This window comes from Mustela erminea, chromosome 2 (assembly GCF_009829155.1).
Source record: "Mustela erminea isolate mMusErm1 chromosome 2, mMusErm1.Pri, whole genome shotgun sequence".
Classification (NCBI taxonomy): domain Eukaryota; kingdom Metazoa; phylum Chordata; class Mammalia; order Carnivora; family Mustelidae; genus Mustela; species Mustela erminea.
This window is the reverse complement of record NC_045615.1, coordinates 17822876-17838764: the sequence shown is the minus strand read 5'-3', so window position 1 is coordinate 17838764 and position 15889 is coordinate 17822876. Positions and strand designations below refer to the sequence as shown.

General features: G+C 35.7%; 1 protein-coding gene across 3 annotated transcripts in view; it reads right to left on the bottom strand.

The window, feature by feature from the left end:
• Positions 1 to 15889, bottom strand: part of SMARCA5 (SWI/SNF related, matrix associated, actin dependent regulator of chromatin, subfamily a, member 5) — a 41353-nt gene that overhangs the window by 16879 nt on the left and 8585 nt on the right. Inside the window, exons 1-9 of one of the 3 annotated variants that reach the window (XM_032332388.1) lie at positions 15039 to 15149; positions 10135 to 10235; positions 8536 to 8596; positions 8334 to 8434; positions 7453 to 7632; positions 6192 to 6347; positions 5966 to 6097; positions 4507 to 4575; positions 805 to 914 (exon numbers count right to left, since the gene is read on the bottom strand). In XM_032332388.1, coding sequence (XP_032188279.1) covers positions 805 to 914; positions 4507 to 4575; positions 5966 to 6097; positions 6192 to 6347; positions 7453 to 7632; positions 8334 to 8434; positions 8536 to 8596; positions 10135 to 10167 — 842 coding nt within the window. In that variant the 5' untranslated portion in view covers positions 10168 to 10235; positions 15039 to 15149. Of the gene's footprint in view, positions 1 to 804; positions 915 to 4506; positions 4576 to 5965; positions 6098 to 6191; positions 6348 to 7452; positions 7633 to 8333; positions 8435 to 8535; positions 8597 to 9113; positions 9131 to 10134; positions 10236 to 15038; positions 15206 to 15889 lie in introns of those variants that run through there. The other 2 variants (XM_032332387.1, XM_032332389.1) reach the window with 2 other exon arrangements.

The window sequence follows — 15889 nt, the reverse complement described above, 5'->3', positions numbered from 1 at the left end:
AAAACCTTAAGAAAAAAAAAAGAAGAAACTTAAAATGTTTTCCACATTTTTATTATGCCCTAGAGAGGTATTTAAAAATAGCTATCTTGTATTACCACCATAAATTCACAAAGGAAATCCTGTCTAAAATAAAACATTCACTCAGAATGGAGTCTTTAAAATTAAATATATGCAATAGCTTTATGGGCTAAAAGCAAGCACCTAAATTTTCTCGTGTCTCTACCATCTCCAACTTCATCAGATTAGTCCTAATCCACAATCCAGTATTTATGAACCACCAAGTTAACTGTATGCCTGCATCTGTGCCACCAGTTCCTTTTCAAAAAACCCAAGTAGAGAGGTTTATATATATATATATCCCTGTTTAATTAAATGCCAACTTTAAACCTTGGATTCATACACTTCCCATCCTGATTATAAGCTGTAAGTTTTATGACTCTGTATGATAAACTGGATTAGCAACAGCAAGTCCTAAATTACATGATCAGAAAACTATTTTTTTAAAGCTTTTTTGTTTATTTATTTGACAGATCACAAGCAGGCAGAGAGGCAGGCAGAGAGAAGGGGAAGCAGGCTCCCCGCTGAGCAGAGAGCCCGACGCGGGGCTTGATTCGAGGACCCTGAGATAATGACCTGAGCCGAAGGCAGAGGCTTAACCCACTGAGCCACCCAGGCGCCCCAGAAAACTCTTAAGGTTGAGTTCAGCAAAGCAAATGGCAATTCCTTGCAGACACAATTAAGGAAAATATAAATTAAAGTTGATTAGGAATCAATAGTGATTTTAAAACGTCCAAGAACACATACCATTCCCTTTGCATTTTGCTGAGACCCACATAGATTTTAACTTCCTTCTTTGGAGGCAAACTCTTTTCAACATCAGCTTTAATTCGACGAAGGAGAAATGGACGCAAAACCTGAATTATCAAAAAGAAACAGAAATGATCTTATCTATATTATTTCAGGATCTCAAACTATTTAATAAATACATTGAAATTTATCTGTTTTTAGAATTTCACCCTTCCAAATATAACTTATTCTTACAGAATTCCTGAAGGGTAATACAAGATCATTGCTTATTCAATACAGGTAATGAATATACACTTGCTATACTGTTATAAAATACTAGAAGTTTTTTTTTTTTTTTAAGATTTTATTTATTTATTTGAAAAAGTGGAGGGTGGTCAGAAACAGCAGCAGATTCCCCACTGAGTGGGGAGCCTGATTGGGAGTTCAACACCAGGACTCTAGGATCAGGACCTGAGCTGAAGGCAGCCACTTAACTGACTGAGCCACCCAGGCGCCCCTAAAAACAGTAAGTTTTGATGCTTTCGACATTCACTGTCTTTCCGTTTACAACTAGCTATCACCCTTCCTTATCTTTGGATTCAGTGACCTGCATCAACCAGAGTCTAGAAGCAGATGATCCTCCTCCTAACATATTATAAGGTCAAGAGCAAACTAACATTACATAATAATACCTACGTTACTGACTTCGCTTCATCTCATTGTGTAGGCATTTTATCATCTCACATAATCATAAGGAGGGAGTACAGTATAATGAGGTATGCGGAGACCATATTTATATAACTTATGTTATAAAACTTTACAATCATTCTATTTTATAATTATTGCTATTAATCTCTTACCCTGCCTAATTTATAAATTAAACTACCATAGATATGTATGTATAAGAAAAAAGTGTATACAGAGTTCAGTATTATCCGTGGTTTCTGGTACCCACTGGCGATCTTGGAATGTTTCACCTGCAGAGAAGGGGCCAGGGACCTGGGGGCGGGGGTAGTACTGTGCTTTCATGTAGATTGTCCAACAGTACTTAAAGCTAGGTCCACATTAAAATGTTTTTATGGTTAGTTTTTAAATTTACTACTCTTGGGGGGGGGGGATGAATGAAATGGGTGATGGGGATTAAGAGGTGCACTTGTGATGAGCACAGGGTGGTATATGGAACTGTTCAATCACTGATACAACACTGTATGGTAACTATATTGAAATTAATAAAAGAAAAAGAAAACTTAATGAAAATAAAAACAATAAAAATTTTACTACCCTTTTCTTATGGAAGTAGAACAAATGATGACTATACAGTTCAATAAATTTCAATCAAGTAAACATGCCCACGTAATCAACTTATCATCTAGATAAAAACAGAATACTGCAGAAACCCATCTTGGAACCTTCCCAGCCACCATCCGCCCTTAAATTTTAACATCATAGATTAGTTCTGCCTATTATTTTTAACTTTACATACATAGAATTATATAATACACACCCACTTTATCTCATTTCTTTTATTCAACATGTTTGCAAAACCTACCCATGTAGTATGGAGTTCGTTCTCATTAAATTTTAGAGTATCTACAAAACTGAAGATTCTCTATTTGTATCTTCCTATGTTTTATTTACACTAGCTTATAAAAATACGATCACAAAGAAATTAAAAACTGGTGAGAAAAACAATCAGCAACACTTCTCTAATGTCATCACGTAAGGAAGCTAGTATGGATAATCTTAGCTAACAGCCAGCATCCACTGCCAGATACGTTACCAAAGACCTTCAGGTCTACTGGGCCCTCTTCTAGAATTGTCCAGGTAAATGTAACTGGATAAATCCAGGTAAAACCAGCAAAGGAACCACCCAGCCAATCCGTAAATTCTAAAAATAGATACTATTAAGGGTTTTTGGTGGGAGAGGGGAGTACTTTGCAGTAACAAATAACTGATACATTAAGTAAAAATGATCTCATTCCTAAGTATACGATACTAATTCTGAATACCCTTTACATCAGGAGACCACAGGGAGCTAAGGTGGGAATTTCCAGACAGATACAGAAAGGTAACTACCAGACCTCTTCTCCCCGATGTGATAATCACTTTCATACTACTCTGAACAAAATAAAGGGCGATGCCAGAAGTGGCTGATTCTCTTATGTGGATTGTTTTAGTTTGCTTTACATACATGTACCTATTTAATAAAGCAAAGTCTACATACACACTCCATACTCTAAACTGAATGCTTACGTGCCTAAATGCCACCTAATTTGAAACAAAGATGTCTAAGAGATTATCAGCTTCAAAAATTTAAAATAATAAAATTTCAGTACATGAGAATTTTAAAGTGGGTTATAATTAATTTATACAGAAACCAGTATTTAAACATTCAGGCTTAACTTTTCCCCTGTTCAAAGACCCACTATGAACCAGGCATTGTGCTAGAGATACAAATGTCTAAGACCGGTTTCCTGCCTTCGTATTTGCAATACAGCAGGAAAAAATCTGTAAATTAAACATTTCAACACCCAGTGCAAAGTCCTATGTTAGACTGCCTTGATAATTAAAAATGGGATACAAAGAAGCTTCTAAGCTGGATTCACCCAGTATATTCAGTGGAAAAGGTGACATTACCTATACCTATACCTAGTGTTGGACTAGGTATCAGTGAAAAGTAGGAAAGGGGATACCAGATGTGGCAGAAAGGATCAGCACAAAGAGACTGAAATTAGTTCAATGTTTACAGAAAATTAATAGGGTCAGAAATTCTAATAAATTATATTGATATAAAAAGTGAAACAGAAGTTTGAGAATGTCAGAAAAGTTAAATCGTGGGGTTTAGGGAAGAGACTGACACCCCAGCGGACAACTGCAATGCTAAGCAACATATCTGGTCGTCACAAATGGGACATATTACTGGCATTAGTGGGTAGAGGTGTCAAGAATGCTGCTAAACAGGAAAACCACCTTCCCTGTGCCCTTCAAAATTACCTAAACCGAAATGTCAAAAGTTAAGAACCTTTGCATTAGGTCATGAAAAGCCTTATATGCCATGCTTACAAGATCTGGATTTATTCTGCTAGTCAGACTATCATATTCTGGATTCTGTTTGGGAATTATCTACCAACCAACTTTCACTTGTGAATCTTCATTAAGAAGTAAAAAAAGCTATGTATCACAGCAAGAACTTAGCAACTCTGCTCACAATGCACTACTATCAGTTGCTTATACACAGCTGCAGGATTTAAAAAACAAAAGATGGACCCCTTTAGCCTTTGAGAACCAAATCTCTTAGATTTAGATTACTTTTTCCACTCACTAAGTTAGGACTTCATCCTAGGTTCTAATACTAAAAGCACACTCCACAACCCCTCAGCCTCCAGTATAAGATTAATAATTAAGTAACAGGATTCAAATAGATCTAATTCTAGTCAATGTTTTTTTTTTCAACAGAAAAATAATTCACTAATTTAACCCTCTATCATTTTTCCTATTAAAAGTATGCTTTAATCTTTTTTTAAAGATTTTATTTGTCAGAGAGACAGCACAAGCAGGGGGAGCGTCAGGCAGAGGGAGAAGCAGGATCCCCGCTGAGCAAGGAGCCTGATGTGGGACTTGATCCCACGACCCTGGGATCATGACCCAAGCCAAAGGCAGACACTAAACTGACTGAGCCACCCAGGGGTCCCTGCTTTAAGCTTATTCAAAAACACTTACCATATGAAGCCTCTCAACTAGCTTTTGATCCCCAAGGCAATTATTTGTATCAAACCATGAATCAAAGTCCTAGTTAAAAAAAAAAACACAAAAAAAAAACAAATAAAGATCAGAAATATTAACTGGCATTAAACATAAAAACCCTATTTATGTTAGATGTAACAATGAATTCTAGAATTAGTATCTGAGCTGTGAACTTCAAAAATCATTTGGTTCAATTCTGTATTTTTCATGTGTCATTGTTAACAATTCATTAGAACTACCTTGAGAATTAGATTAAAAACATCAAGATGACAAGTTTCATAATGAATAGTTGGAAAGTTGTTCTACAGAATTTAAAAATTAATATTCTTGAAAAATCTTATTTTAGAAGACTACTCAGATTACTCAAACATGAAATTTTCAGAGCAGTGTCAATTTTAATTAAACTTACTAAAATTACCAGCATTTCATTAGTATTTGGTAGGATCTAAACAAGGATAACTTCCATATTCTTACCTCCTCAGCACATCTGGTTTGTATTTGTGCTTTGTTAGTAAACATAATCTTAGAATTATGTTAACTACAACAAAGTTTTCACAGATCACTAAACAAATCAGAGTGATAATCCAGTAAAAAAAAAAAATCTCTAAAACAAAAACATTTAAATACACAAAAGCAGAACTAAAGTATTTTCCTGAGATTGACTGAATGTCTTCCAAGAAGGCAAATTTCACTATTCTTTTACAATGATCCTTAACACAACAACCCCAAATTAACCCTTTTGGAACTTAACTGAGCTCTTCAAAAGCCACACACATACACAGGCTCTTACGTCTCTCTCTCCACCCATGGAAACATAGTTCAAAAATGAACTCTGGTTCAGCAAAAAATTGTCATTACTGATAACAGACTTTAACATATATATTACGTGCTTAGGTATAACCAATAGTTTGAACATCTACTCAACCATTTTTATCAGGGCAAATAATCTATTTAAAGGTAAAGATTAGATTCTATGTTTGTAGGCCATAAAAAAAAGATGGCTAGACAGACTTTAGCAAATTTGAAGACCATCCTGGGGAAACACAGGCTATGTCAAGTTCACAACAATGTCATTTGGGAAATAACTTGAGCAATACACCTTAAGGACACAAGCAATCCACGTACAACTGCTGAAATTCAGGGCAATGTGACTACCTATTTGGTATGTGAATCTATGACATTCCAGAGACAAAAAAACAACTGATTCATAAAATGATACTGAAATCAAAAGGCAAAAAAGTAAACTCTCAGGATACATAAAAAACTTGGCACATTACACCAGGATACTTAAAGTAAAAAATTAACAATTATCTCAAGTGGTGCTAAAATTACAATTATCTCAAGCAATGCTGAAAGACCAATTTTATTACAAAAATGTATAGCATTAAACAAAAACATTAAAAATTCCAACCAGAAAACAGTAAGACATACTTACATCTGCTGAATTAAAGACATCTGGCAACAAAAAATTAAGTAGTGACCAGAGCTCATGCAAGTTGTTTTGAAGAGGTGTTCCAGTTAATAATAGTCGATTTGTAGTCTTGAATTCCCTCACTATTTCTGACAACTAAAAGAACCAAATTCATCATTAGGATATTCTACACAATGATCAAATTCTAAATGGAGGCACAAATGATTTTTACTTCCAAATACCAAATTACCTTCGATTTTTCATTTTTGATCCTGTGAGCTTCATCTATAACTAAGTATCTCCAATTAAATTTTTTGAAAACAGATTTCTCTTTTATAAGCATTTCATAAGATGTTACACATACATCCCATTCTCCTGGTAATAAAACATCTCTGACAAAAGCAGCCTGTGTAGGTAGCAAGAGAAAAAAATTACATCATGCAGAAACGAACTACACATTAAAGGTATTGATGACAAGTTAATCTAACACAAAAAAGGGGATGGAAAATATTAAAAAGGGATACTCTTCTATATTACGTAAGCCTCTAGAACCAACTCAAACTAATTTCATCAATCATTTCTAAGTGTCAAAGCTATTTAATAAAAAATAACCGACAAAACTGATCAGTGTACAGTTAAGTAAACTAACTCTTAAATGTATTCTCTTCATTTCTACCAGGTGCTGAAATTCTTAGGAACAGGTTTAGAAAGAGAGGGTGGTTTCTGCCATAGAGTGAAAACTTAAAGATGGTTTGCAGTTAAGCATTTTCATTCCTTTCATGTTTACATATCTAATAAAACTTTGTTATTATTACTCTTATTTTACAAGTTAAGAAACTAAAGCAAAAACTGGTTTAAATTTGGCTCAAAAACATAAAAAGCAACTTAGTAACTTAAAATACACAAAGTTATCTATAAAAGGAGAAAAGCAATGACAGCTAAATAAAAAAACAAAATTAAATACATTATTCTTCAATATAGTACATTTTAAAATCTGAGCTTTGTATTTTCAATAGTATTATTATTTTCATTATTTCCTTCCCAAAAATGTCATGACCATCATTTTAATTTATTTCAATAAATACCATACCAACTCACCAATATATTGTAACTGACCCAGTCCATCTTTAAAAATTACGCTATTAATTAGCATTATGCAACATCAATCTAAAAAAATCTGGCTCCTCAATTATCCAACCAATTCACATATTCAAAACTTCTTTTAAGAATAAAAATGCTGTTTCTAGAATGAGAATATAGCCTTTGAGTTTATACAACCAATTCCAAAGTAAAAGAAACAAACTATACACTCATATGGCATGCTACAGTCTACAACTCCTTTCTCCAGAAGGATTCTTCACCACTAAGACAGTATTACATTTGTAAATTACTAATATTTGTGAAGACAAAGTTTATTACTGAACTCTTCTTTTATCCCTCCTCAGCTGTCCCCCCAAACCTAAATTCAAATTCTTTAATATCAAAAATGTAACAAAACACAAAAAGCTTACTCTTTGTTCTTTATCGCCTATCAAACAAACAGATCTAAGCGTTGGTACCCATCTCTTGAATTCACTCATCCAGTTGTGTAATGTAGACTTAGGAACCAAAACCATATGAGGACCAGGAATGTTTCTATAGTGTTTCATGTACCCAAGAAGAGAAATTGTTTGAAGAGTCTTTCCCAGGCCCTGAAAGAAGAATCACAAAGCAATGAAAATCAAAACAAAATAGACACCCATATTTGTGTTTCCTCCTGATACATATAAATATTTAAAAGAAACACCTATATGGTTTATGATAGCTAACAAATGACAAAAACTTGATGTTTCAAGTTTAGCTGTGTTATGCTTTTTAATCTTCCCATGTCTACAAACAGGTACTACTAACCATACCCATAAGGCTCAGAAGTTTGAATTTCCCAAAGTCATGCAGCAGAGCTACAATGAAGACCCATTTCTTTTGACTCCGTACTTTTTTCAAGCAACTAAGTATTTTAGCACTTAGCTATATCGAAATTTGGAACACTGACTACATATCTACTCAATACTAAACAAAGATAAGTATTTTGAGACAGAACTATAATCACTAATGAATAAATTAACCTCCCCTTTTATAAAAATGAAGGGAAATGGCCAAAACAGTGCACTTTAAGAGTCTACCAAAAGTATATTTCTCAAAATGTATTTACTTTTAAATTTATCACACTTTCATAAATAATAATTCCTCACAACTTAAGTACAGATTCTGCTTCTGTAACTAAACCAGGTTTGACAGAGGATTAATTTGCTAACAGTTCTGGATTATAATCATATCTTAACTTTTATAAATTTCATGGTACAAAATACTTTAAACTACAAAATATGGCCTTCTAAAAAACTACCAAACATACCATTTCATCTGCAAGGATACCATTGATGCCATTCTCATATAAAGAAATGAGCCAATTTAATCCTCGGACCTGATAATCTCTCAGTTTACCCCATTTAACATCTAAGAATAAAAGAAAAAACACAATGCACATTTTAAAGACATAAGAAATACAGAAAGGCAGTCCCCTTCGTTTGATAATTGGAGTTTTAACTTGGACCTACACAGGTTTACTCTGACTTTTCTGTCTTCAATTTCCAAGTCATTAGAGGCAACTGCTGTGATCTGGAGCAGGTAAGGAGTGAACGGATAGGGACAATAACCAAGTGGAGGGGCAGGGGAAACCCACAATTATAAAGCATCAGACTACCCACCCCAATCATTCAGTTCCTATGTTACCCATACACTGATCCTAGAGACTCACCTTTTATATCTTTTTAATGTTATCACAAGTTTCTTTTTAAGACTGTAATTTACTGAGCGAGAGAATGAGAGCAGGAGCAGGGCAGAGGGAGAGGGAGTAGACTCGCCACTGAGCAGAGAGCCCAACATGGGGCTTCATCCCAGGACCCTGGGAGAATGACCTGAATCAAAGGCAAACGCTTAACTGACTGAGCCACCCAGCACCCCACAAGTGGTTCTAAACCAAGTGTTTCCACCTTCCATGATAATCCAAACAGACATTCTCTGGGAATTTAGTCTTCCTCCTAACAAAGGGGAAATAAGACAGGATATATGGAAACTGTTTATCCAATACCTTCTCTAAGGTACTAAGAATTTGGAAGAACTAGAACTTACTTACTTTTCTAAGTTCAACAGGTCCTGTAAAGAGAAACAGCATCTCTTTTGGGGTTTACTACACAATTCCCACCTCAGAATAATTACTAAGTATATACATCACAATCACCAGATTTTTTTAACATGCAGGCCTATACCCCATCACCTTTCAAAAAACACTGCTTTAAAATGAAAAGGTAACCAATACTGGGAAAACTAGTTACAATGTAGGAATGTGAGAAAGAGGTAATACAAACAATTCAAACTTCCTTCCTCCCTTGTACCATATACCTGGCTTTAGTCTCTAACTTCATGAAGGAAATGGAAACTGGTAACTAAAAAACATCTGAAGATAAATACTTTAAACAGACTGCTGAATTTCTAACCAAGATACTGTCTTGCCTGAAGTTCAACTTGTTAAAGAGTTACAGTTACAGTTAATTAAACAAGTCAAAACTGTATGTCCTATATTGACCTTTCTAAATTTCTGTTGTTCACAACCACTTCGATCACACAAATCAATTACCAAGTAAGAAAGAGGAAGATCAGGAAAAAAATGCTAGGCTGCAGTAAAGACAAATGTGCCGCCAGACTATCAAGATTATACAGAAATAAAATTCAAAAACCTGGTTACCCAAGTTTTCCTTTGGAAAACCATTAATAACAAATATTTCAGAAAAAAATTTAAAACAAACTAATACAAAATCTTGACATCAGTTAACAGAAGTCTTCATGAAGTGCTTTTTTTAAACATTACATTTTTTTAATCAGGGGCAAATATAAAGCAGAAACTATTACTAGTTTTACATATACATTCAGGCAACAATAAAAACACAAGGCATGTTATGCCCCTCTGAAATACAGTACCGCTAGCATACAAATATACTACCATTTCCATAAAAAAAAATCTGGTTCACAATCAATAAATTTCAAAAGATTACTAAAAATTCCCTTTATAAATTACAGCCAGGACAAATAAAACTTTAACCAAAGGAAGTCTCAAAAGGGGAATTTTAAAAAATCAAATAAATATGTATACAACATACATGATGGAGAATCTTCAAATCGAGTGCAAACATTGGTTGCTTTAGAGCTTTCTGTTAATAGTTCTTCATCTTCCTCTTGCTCTGTTCTACGATGTCGGTAGCTGTCAAGTTCAAAATGAAATCAATTGATTAGCACTTTAAACTTTAACTATAGTTACTATTTCAACAAAATAGTTAAGTGGCTGACCAAGATTCCACAGTAATTTTTTTTTTATTTAATGTATTTATTTGACAGAGAGAGAGATCACAAGTAGGCAGAGAGGCAGGCAGAGAGAGAGAGAAGGAAGCAGGCTCCCCTCCGAGCAGAGAGCCCGATGTAGGACTCGATCCCAGGATCCCAAGATCATGACCCGAGCTGAAGGCAGAGGCTTAAACCACTGAGCCACCCAGGCGCCCCATCCACAGTAATTTTTAAGAGGCATTTAAATTAAGGCTAGAAAAGTGGAACAGTACAAATTATTAGTAAACTTAAACCTGAAACATTTTACATGGCTAAGATATACATACTATTGTTAAAACAGAGTAACTCCTGAAGTAATGGAATAATCTCATTTCAAGGAACTACAGTTAGAAAAATCTCATAATCTCTAATTTAAAGTTACCTTTTTAAGTATTTCTGCCAGAAAATAGCTCCAGAAATCACATTTTAAAAACCAAAACTTGGGGACGCCTGGGTGGCTCAGTTGGTTAAGCAGCTGCCTTCGGCTCAGGTCATGATCCCAGCGTCCTGGGATCGAGTCCCACATCGGGCTCCTTGCTCCGCAGGGAGCCTGCTTCTCCCTCTGACTCTGCCTGCCACTCTCTGCCTGTGCTTGCGCTCTCTCTCTCTCTCTCTCTGACAAATAAATAAAATCTTAAAAAAAAAAAAAAAAACACCAAACTTTTTTTTTATTTGAGAGCGAGTGAGTGCAGAGTGTAGAGGCAAAGGGAGAGAGAGGAAAAAAAGCAGACTCCACACTGAGCTCAGAATCCAATGCAGGGCTCCATCTAAAAACCCTGAGATCACACCGGAACTGAAACCTAGGAACAGGACACTCAACCCACTGCGCCACCTAGGCAACTCTTAAGAACTACAACTTTAAGAAGGATGAGACTGTGCCACTGGAGACAACATGGATGTACCTAGAGGGTATTATGCTAAGGGAAATAAGTCAGAATGAGAATGACAAATATATGACTTCACTCATATATGAAATGTAAAATAAAAAAGGAATTAACAAAAAGCAAAATCAGAACTATAAACACAGAAAGCTGATGGCTACCCAGGGGAAGACGGGTGGCCGGGGGGGCAGGGGGGGCACTGAGCAAATGGGGAGAGGTACAACCTTCCAGTTATGGAATGGGTAAGTCACAGGAATAAAAAGCAGAACACAGGAATACAATCAATAATGTTGTAATAGCAATGTAATAGAACAGATGGTAGCTACACTTGTGATGAACATAGCAGAATGTATAAACTTGTAAAATCACACTAAGCTGTACACCTAAAACTAATGTAACACTTCACGTCAACTATACTCAAAAATTTAAAAAAAAAAAAAAAAAAAACTTTCACTATGATAAACATATATAGCATTATGTATAGAGCTGTGGAATCACTGTTGTACCCCTGAAACTAATGTAACATTGAGTGTCAACCATGCTTCTATTAAGAATATACTGTGTTTTAAAATGAGTAAAAACTACAACTTTCACCAAAAGCTGCAAAACATGCAAAATACTTAATGCTCAAGCAATGACTCTTTTTTGTTTGTTTTGTTTTTAAGATTTTATTTGAGAGAGAGAGCATGAGCAGGGAAGAGGAGAAGAAAGCAGGCTTCCCACAAGCAGGGAGCCCAATGTGGGGCTCCATCCCAAGACCCTGGGATCATGACCTGAGCCAAAAGTAGATGCTTAACTGAGCCATCCAGGCACCCCAAGAAATCCATTTACAAGCATCCTCAGATGTAGTTACCACAGACTTCCTAGGGCAGAATTTATTCCTTCAGGGAGTTTAGGCAGGATACTTTCTTAAGGGGCAGAAAATCCACTCAAGTCAGCTTACAGTTACGTAAGAGGAAATGTATTGGTTCATGTTACTGGAAAGTCTAGGAATTCATAGCTTCAGGCATGGCTAGATCCAGGTGCTTAAACATCCTGCCCAACTCCCCTACCTCAGATGTCCTCTGAACTGCTCTTCCTACAGAATGGCAGGACTGTCATCTTTGAGCAATGACTCTTAAGCTAGAGATTTATCAGAATTACTCAAAGCTTTTTGGAAATGCTCAGATTCTTGATCCCAAGAGAGCTGGGACATTCCCCCTTAAAAGCTAATTTTCTACAGTTCTAATATTGCCAAACTTCTTAATCTCTAATGGGCTCAGGTTAGTAAAAAGTACTTACTCTCTAATTCTGAAGCTTCCAATTTTGTATCTTCATTACTTTCAACAAATATTTTCATTTAAATTAGAAAAGACTACATTTAATTTATAGCTTGATTTCTACCAAAACTACATGCTTGATGGAAGAGGATAATCAGTCTTCTCAAAAAAAGCATTCCTCAGAAACTCAGACCAAGACAGTAAATAAATGCAAGAATATTCTTGCTTCTTTTATATGCTTCAAATTAGAATGTCTTAGTATGTTATTTCTCTTACTTCTCTACATTCTAACCATATGAAACTTAGTATAAAGATGACCCTCAATTCTAATTTATTTTCCCCAAACTAGGAAAGAACTTTTACTTTTTTTAAAAATAAAATCTCACAGTCTATTATCAAGATGGTATTATTATGGTTATAAAACTGAAGATAAAGGCTGGAGTGAGCTTATTGTTTCAAATTGAGGGTTCACTGAATGATAGAAGGAACAGAAAAACATATAGTTCTTATACTCAAGGACAGTACCATCACCCTAATTACTCTGCATAAGCTAACTTTCCACTTCAGATGGCTTCAAGGAGAAAAAAATCTGTTAACCAAGACTCCTTTTCACCCAATAACACCAGTAAGAACAAGCTGAACAATTTATTATTTACTATAGAATACCTTTATCTTACATAATCTTAAAGCTGTTTCTCTTCATGGAATCCTATTAACCACCTGTATCATAAAAACATCCACTACAGTACTTGGCATTTCTAGAACAGGAGACCAGATGCCATTTAAATAGCTGTAAGGGGTGCCCGGTGGCTCAGCTGACTCAATTTTGGTTCAGGCCATGACCTCGGGGTCTTGAGATAAAGCATTGCATCCAGCTCCCTACTGGGCATGGAACCTGACTGAAATTCTCTCTCTCCCTCCCTCTGCTTCCACTCTCTCTCAAAAAAATTTTTTAAATTTTTAAGTAAAAAATAAAAATACAAATAAATAGCGCCAAACTTCTCAAGTCTGAACTATTTAAATACATCTGAAGTGCAAATGTCCCTTTTAGGAATTCTCTAAGTATTAAAACAAAAGCACTCTGGGTATACACAATGGATAAGGCATAAAATATATGAGTGGAATAGATTAAGGTATTATGGGACGCCTGAGTAGCTCAGTCAGTTAAGTGTCTGCCTTCAGCTCCGGTCAGGATCCCAGGGTCCTATGATAAGAGTCCACATGGGGCTCCATGCTCAGCAGGGAGTCTGCTTCTCCCTCTGCCTGATGCTCCCCATTTGTGCTCGGACAAGTAAATAAAATCTTAAAAAAAAAAAAAAACGATAAAGGTATGCTCATGCTTTCTAATGAAAATCCCTTCAAGGTACAGCTCATGCTTCTGTGTTTCCATAAACTGTATAGTAAATTTAACGTTGTTGAGAGCAGTTTGTAATAACCTCTTTTAGATAATTTAGTGGATTTAATTACTGATTATTTTCCATTTTTCGCTTTGGGAATTACATGGTCATTCCAAGGAATTGAAATTACACTACAGCTATTAATATCAAATCTTTCAGTTATAACTAAACATCTTAATTACCCAACCAGCACAAAAATTCCAAGAAACTATTTATGAACTGAACATGAAAGAGTTATTTTACATGTTTTAAACAACCACCTAAGGGCAGCATACAACTTGACACTTCAATTTGTAGAAGGACAATTAAGTAATAAAAATTTTAGGGACGCCTGGGTGCCTCAGTTGTTAAGCAGCTGCCTTCAGCTCAGGTCATGATCCCAGGGTCCTGGGATCACACCCCACTTCGGACTCCCTGCTCGGCTGGAAGCCTGCTTCTCCTTCTCCCACTCCCCCTCCTTGTGTTCCTTCCCTCACTGTGTCTCTCTGTGTCTAAGAAACAAAATCTTTTAAAAAAATTTTAAACAAAATGCCATGGTATAAATCATTACAACATTCCATACCCAAGCAGACTTCAGATAAAAGCAATCCCCTTGATACCTGTATGTGGTTTATGCCTACAGAATACCCCAAATCAGACCTAAAGTCAAGCTTGGATTATTCTGATTACTTCTGTGTGATTTTAAATAGGCTGCTTCACCTCTACATTTGTTCCCTCTCCAAGGAATAGATAACACCTGAATTCATAAACAGGATAATGCCATAAAGCTAAAGCATTACACATTATTCTTATTTATACACGTATGGCTACATCCTGTTAAGCCAACTGGGGCCAAGTAAGTAACACCCCTAAAACGATTTTTTTTTTAAAGATTTTATTTATTTATTTATTTGACAGACAGAGGTCACAAGTAGGCAGAGAAGCAGGCAGAGAGAGAAGGGAAGCAGGTTCCCTGCTGAACAGAGAGCCTGATGCAGGGCTCAATCCAGGATCTTAGCATCATGACCTGAGCCGAAGGCAGAGGCTTTAACCCACTGAGCCACCCAGGCGCCCCTAAAACGATTTTTTTTAATGAAGTGATTTTATGCCTCTAATGAAGTTTATCAAAAATAAATATTTCAACTATGAAATATAAACTATTACTCACTCGCCAACCGATAACAAGTTTTGTTTTTCATCCTTTTTTATTCGTGGGCGCCCTGGTTTCATCTTCAAAGGTGAGGTTGGAGTCTTCTGAGCAGCAGGCTGGATGAAATGTGCAAACAGCTCTGTCTGCTTTAATAAATATTCAAATCTATTTGCTCGGTCAGTTTGCTGCAAAATAAGTTTTAAGACATGTTTTATCAGAATATTAATATAACATCAGAAATCAAAGTTTCAACATGCCTCTATACAATGAACTCAGCAATAAAAAGGAACAAATTACTGAGACATGCAACAATACAGTTGAGTTGCAATAGCATTATACAAAAACAACAACACAGCATCATACTAAGTTAAAGAAGCCAGAGAAAAACTACATACTATGATTCCACTTACACAAAATTATAGCTAGTGATAGAAAGCAGATCTGAAGTGTCAATGGGATAAAAACAAGAGAAAACTTTTTAGGGAATAACAGAACTGTCCTACATCATGACTGTAAGGTGGCTGACGGCATGAATCTGCCAAAAGTCAGATTTAAAGTTGAAACTGTCATATGTCAATTATACATTAATATAGTGGGCCATAAAATATCATAAATTAAGACATTGTTCAATACAAGTGAAGTTATTCAGAAATGGAGAAATTGCACTGATCATTTATCAGTTCAGCTGTGCCAAATATTAAAAAGGTAGCAAGTTAAAAAAACATTTATTAAGGGGTACCTGGATGGCTCAGTGGTACAGCACATGACTCTCAATCTCAGAGCTGAGGAGTTCAAGATCCACATCAGGCACTGGGATTACTTTAAAAAAAAAAGGGTCGGGGGGGGGCATCTGGGTGGCTCAGTTGGTT